This window comes from Lupinus angustifolius, chromosome LG18 (genome assembly GCF_001865875.1).
Source record: "Lupinus angustifolius cultivar Tanjil chromosome LG18, LupAngTanjil_v1.0, whole genome shotgun sequence".
Taxonomy (NCBI): domain Eukaryota; kingdom Viridiplantae; phylum Streptophyta; class Magnoliopsida; order Fabales; family Fabaceae; genus Lupinus; species Lupinus angustifolius.
The window spans coordinates 1,697,257-1,702,905 of record NC_032026.1 but is presented as its reverse complement, the minus strand read 5'-3'; the positions used below and the strand labels follow the sequence as shown (position 1 = coordinate 1,702,905).

The 5,649-nt window shown below is 31.2% G+C and overlaps 1 protein-coding gene across 1 annotated transcript; it reads left to right on the top strand.

Moving 5' to 3' along the window:
* LOC109333479 (reticulon-like protein B2) lies at positions 1-2,445 on the top strand. Its single transcript, XM_019568981.1, has 6 exons — positions 1-337; positions 1,122-1,302; positions 1,394-1,535; positions 1,680-1,749; positions 1,865-2,045; positions 2,166-2,445. The coding sequence occupies exons 1-5, from the start codon at positions 127-129 to the stop codon at positions 2,032-2,034; spliced, it is 774 nt and encodes a 257-aa protein (XP_019424526.1). The 5' UTR covers positions 1-126; the 3' UTR covers positions 2,035-2,045; positions 2,166-2,445.

Sequence of the window (5,649 nt, the reverse complement as noted above, 5' to 3'; positions counted from 1 at the left end):
CAACACTTCAAAACGAAGGAGTTTCTTATTCCTTATAGACGTTTCGAAACGGGGATTTAGGGTTTTCGATTTTTCGTTCATCTGCGATTTTGAACTTGAGATTCTGAGTTAGAGAGAACTAGAACAATGACAGATCATCATGAACACGATGAATTGAAGGATGAATCGTTGTTGGAGAAGATTTCAGGGAAAATCCATAACCACGATTCATCTTCTTCTTCAGATTCAGATAACGAGAAGAAAACCAGTTCTTCTTCTCCTTCTTCCATCAAATCCAAGGTTTTCAGGATTTTCGGAAGGGAAAAGCCAGTTCATCATGTCCTTGGTGGTGGAAAACGTATACGATTCCTTTTTTATCTATTCTTTTATTATTAATTATTTAATTGTTTGTTGTAATTTAAATTTGAATAATCTATTGTTATTTGTTCGATTTTAATTTTGTATATATAAATTGAAATTTGTTGGTCCCTCTCTAGTGATTGAGTAGTGTTTATAATTTATAGTGTGGGTCTAGGGTTTATGAGTTTTAAGATCAGATTTTGTTCTATGCAAGTTTGTGTTGTTTTGATTGGAGTTTAATTTTTTTTTGGTGTGCTATTTTAAAAAAAATTAAATTAAGTGAGTGTATCATTTGGATCTAGATCTACACTGTTAGAAGATGAGTATTCTAGTTGAAACCATAGCTTAAATTTCGTTTCTATAAAGTTTCTATTTTTATTGCAATTAAATTGTTAACTATGATTAATCTTCCGGATAAAGTTTGCATCTTAACTGCAATTAAATTGTTTAAGATAAACATTAATGACAGAGTTTGACTGTGATTAATCTTCGTGAATTCCCTCTTAATACCATTAATCGAAATCTTAATTTCAACTGATGATTACATGAATTAGAGCTAGGATGGACAGATATGTTAATGCATCGATTTGAGTTTATAAAGTGATTGAAAGATATAAAGATGAAAAATATCTTAAGAAATACAAAAGTGTCCGCAGTGATAATTATTGCTAGGAATACCATGTTGAAGTGTTGGTGCCACATTGCGTTGAGTTATCTGATATTTTGTTGTTGTTTTGCCTGATGTGTTTGTTCTATACATTGATTTGCTTGCGATGCAACAGCGGCTGATGTGTTTCTTTGGAGAAATAAGAAGATATCAGTAGCTGTGCTTGGAGTCGCGACAGCTATATGGGTTCTGTTTGAATTGCTTGAATACCACCTCCTTACTTTGGTTTGCCACCTCCTGATATTTGCGCTGGCAGTATTGTTCTTGTGGTCCAATGCTTCCGCTTTTATCAACAAGTAAAGTGCTAATACTGTGTTTGATTCAGATTAGTGATACTCTGCCCTTACAATTAGTTGATTAAATTACTTGTTTTTTTATTTTGACAAGGAGTACACCTAAGATCCCACAAGTACACATTCCAGAGGAACCTGTTTTGCAGTTTGCCTCTGCTCTTAGACTTGAGATCAATCAGGCGTTTTCTGTATTGAGAGAAATTGCATTAGGAAGGGATCTCAAGAAGTTTCTCTCAGTATGTTGATTTCCTTTTATCATGCATTGTTTTGTAGTCATTTCTTGCACTTGCTCCATTCACTCAGAAATTGGCAATGACTCAGTAGTATGTGGGGTTTACTGCCAGTGATTAAGTATGGTTTCATGTTTTGTGATTAATTAGGTGATTGCCGGATTATGGGTTTTCTCAATTCTGGGGAGCTATGCAAACTTCTTGACTTTATTCTACATGGGTAATGAAATACCTCCTTATCCATTGACATTCACTGCCTTGAAAGTTTAATTATTATTGTGATTTGTTTATAATGTGATTGATTGATTCATATGTTTCTTTAATTTTTGAAACAGCATTTGTTTTGCTTCACACCGTACCTGTGCTTTATGAGAAATACGAAGATCAGGTGGACTCTTTTGCTGAGAAAGCAACTGTTGTGATTAAGAAGCAATATGCAGAGTTCGATGCCAAGGTTTTGAGCAAGATTCCCATAGGGCCTTCAAAAGATAAAAAGAAAGATTGAAGTGCTGACAAGTATGTTGTAGTTTGGGTTTTCTCTATGTCCTGTTAATTTCTGATCCATTATTAGTTCAAACCCCTAGTGTTGTAATTTGTTTTTTTGGTCGATAAAACGAAAAATTGAAGTGCTGACAGGTATGTTGTAGTTTGGGTTTTATCTATATCATGTTAATTTTGGGTCCATCATCAGTTAAAACCCTTCGGTGTAGCGATAAGGTTGCTTGCTTCTTAACTTATGAGGGGCTATGTACATCTACCTTCCTTATACCGCATTAGGTTAAAGCTTTGTGCACTTGGCCGTGAGTTAGTTCCACTAGTAGAACATTATGGAGGAAGTATCTTGTTTTATTATGTTGTGTACATGTACCTATGAAAAGTCATATATGCTATGAATGTTTTGTTTGTGTTTTATTTTGAAGTCATGAATTGAATACATGCTCTGCATTTGGAAAAATTCTTGTCCTACCATTCATTTTGATGATGAGTTTGGCTGTAATTACTCTATCATTCATTATTCTGTTGCTATGATGGCTTGAGTGCTTGACTATATAAAATGGGTTAGGATCCTCTTCATCAAGTACCTAAAAAGCAACATAAAAAAATTAAATGATATAACTTATTTTACTTATAATACAAGAATATCACACTTTTACCTTAAGTACAAGTGGAAAACCAAGAACTTGCCTCTCCGGCCGCAATTGTTTTGCATATAAAATATTTTCCCATGATTGATTCTTCTAAAATATATTGATTGAAAATAAGGTGGAAGAAAGAGGTTGGCATGAGAATTATTTCTAAAAATATGCTATCCCTTTGTATTATCAAGGGTATTTTCTCACCTTATAGGTAAAGAACTAATCTCTTTTGAGGTATGTGATTGTCTTTTCCAATAAGTATTCATTTTATTAATCAAACTATTGATTTTTTTGGTCATTCTAAGATCCAGACTCTTACACCACTGACCAATCGGTAAATTTGTTATTTTTATAAAAGTGGGAATTCGAGATTTTCACATATTCATTAATGTTGGCTGTTTGGCACAATTTACCAAAAAAGTTAGCAGGTTGAAGAGACAACTACAGGAGTAAAACTAGTTGACCAAACATTACTTGATGAGGGGTTTATGTGTAAAATGATATATAGTTAAACGTTTGAGATACAAATCACTTTAACTGTTTTTTTAAAAATGGGATTTTAACACTTTATGTTTGCTTGGTCCCTTAAGCAAAGTCTCGGGTTCGAGTCTTGTGGATAGAAAAAATACCCGCTGGGAGAGTTAGCTCTACGCACCTAAGGATGTTCTCGGCTCGGACAGGATAGCCTCCAGTGCGAGATACATGTGGGAAACCAAAAAAATATTGAGAAATGCTACTTAGTTTTCTAATATTAAGTTTCATTTTTATATTTATTAAACAATATTTGTTAGATGCACTGGTTAACACGATCATTGTTTTTGAACATGTTACAATACCGATAGACGTTTTTTGGGAGTGTTTGACATTGAAGAAATTAGACTTGCTGATTAAGTAGAATCTCTACCAGTAAAATTAAAATCGTATAGAGGATATTGATTATTCGTGAATGATGTATTCTTTTTAGTTAATAGGGCATAAATTTATGATATATGTAAATGATAGAATAAGAAATAAAACAAACATTTAAAATGCATATTTAAAACTAGAGTAAATTATATTGACACTCTTGAGTTTTAGTGAAATTATATAAATCATCATTCCATTTTTTACCGTTACAAAAAAGTACCTAATTTATATACATATATCACACTGCATGAGAAATAAGTGTGATATTTTAAACAAAAAATAGTGATAAATGTAATTAAGTTAAACAAATTATAATATATCATCAAAACAAGTCCAAATAGCATACGAGTCAATATATTTTCATTATTTTTTGTTCATTACAATATAGTATAAGAGTGATTTAAACAATATATCTTTATAATTATTAATACATTATGTAATAAAATAATGAAAATGCATTGATTTGTATATTATTTGGACTTGTCTTCATAATATAAATATTTTGTTTAACTTAATTACACTTATAATTATTTTTTATGCATGATTAGTCAATGTAATATATGTATATAAATTAGAGAGTTTTTGTACATAAAAAACTGGATAATAATTTATATAATTTCACAACTAATAAGTAATCAGTATAATTTACTGTAAAAACTGAGTAATTTAGCGAAATGTTAAGAAAAGCATGAATTGTCTACGAATTTCAATGCAGATGAGATTACTCTCTCATCCTAAATGGAAACTAATATTATTAAAGTAGTCAACATTTTAATTTAATAATATTTAATGCATTGAGTCCCATATAAAATATTTTCAATTTGGAGGAGGAATTACAAATGACTCAACACATGAAGAAAAGATACATTGAATTTATCTAGAGTTTGCACTCCCCTCTCGCATTAACACTCTTTGCTTTGATAAGAAAGAGGAAATTGAATGTGAAAAGTAGATATTGCTAATGTTTGGTTGATGATATGAAGAAAGAGTAGCGGGAGGAAGACAAAGGAGAGAGCAAAGATAGTCATATACACACACTTTTTAATAAATGGGTTTTATTTGAACAAAAAACTTGCATGATTTTAAAGCAAACATAACTTCCATGACCAATATATAAGTTTTTTTCTAATTTTTAGTATCGTTTTAAGCCTGAATTTATGAGTGATTTATAAGAGAATTCGGTTTTAAGTGTGCGTGAGACACAAAACAATACGGGAAAGATAGAAAGGGGACCATGTTTAAGGTTAGTAATGACAACACTTGGTCACTAATGGACCATGTTAAAAAGGAAATAAAACAACTTCTCAATCATCCCATGATTTATTTAACGAAAATAGAAATATTTGAACAACTAAATAACTTCTAAGATAGAATTAAATCTTAAGATTATATGAGAATAAGTTCTCATTTATTTATAACAATGTAAATAAAACTAAGATAAGTAAATTCTCTAAGGACATAAATATTCTTTTCCCATGCCTTCTCCTGGGTCAATTGTGTCCCTTGAGACCTTAAGGACTCCTGCCTTGGCTTTGGCTCTAGTTGTAGGACCTCTTTCACATCTCTTGCCCTTTGATTCATATGCCGCCGTAAGATGGTTTACATCATCCCCTCCCCATTCGAGTGAATTCGTCCTCGAGTTTTCATTATTTTTTTCTTTCTTTCTAGCCTTGCCATGATCTTTCAAAGAATGACTAAGTATAAAAGAAAAAAATTCAGCCTTAGGGGATTTGGTGGAAAAATATAATATCGATATGAGACAACTTTGACTCATTGGTGTTAAATATTAAAACTCCAACTTTATTTGTTTTGTAGAGTGAGTTGTGAATTTGTGTCATTTATTTATATTTTGCGGTTGTTACGTGATACTTTTGGATTAATATATGTTTTGTAATTTAGACTTTGAATTTGTTAAAGACTTAAAGTTCTTTGTTTGTGTGAATTTTGAGTAGATTATAAATATAGATTATAAATTTAAGTATCTACCTATTTGGAATTTTTTGTTATAGGTTTATATATATAAATATAAGTAGGTATGTTCGGTTTAACCGACATACAGTTTAATTACTGAACCACTG

What these genes read in the sequence shown, in the direction of transcription:
- LOC109333479 (XM_019568981.1), top strand. Translation starts at nt 127, where the DNA reads ATGACAGATCATCATGAACACGATGAATTGAAGGATGAATCGTTGTTG. An exon ending in GCTTCCGCTTTTATCAACAA is followed by an intron (nt 1,303 to 1,393) that starts GTAAAGTGCTAA and finishes TATTTTGACAAG; the next exon opens with GAGTACACCTAAGATCCCAC. An exon ending in CTTGACTTTATTCTACATGG is followed by an intron (nt 1,750 to 1,864) that starts GTAATGAAATAC and finishes TTTTTGAAACAG; the next exon opens with CATTTGTTTTGCTTCACACC.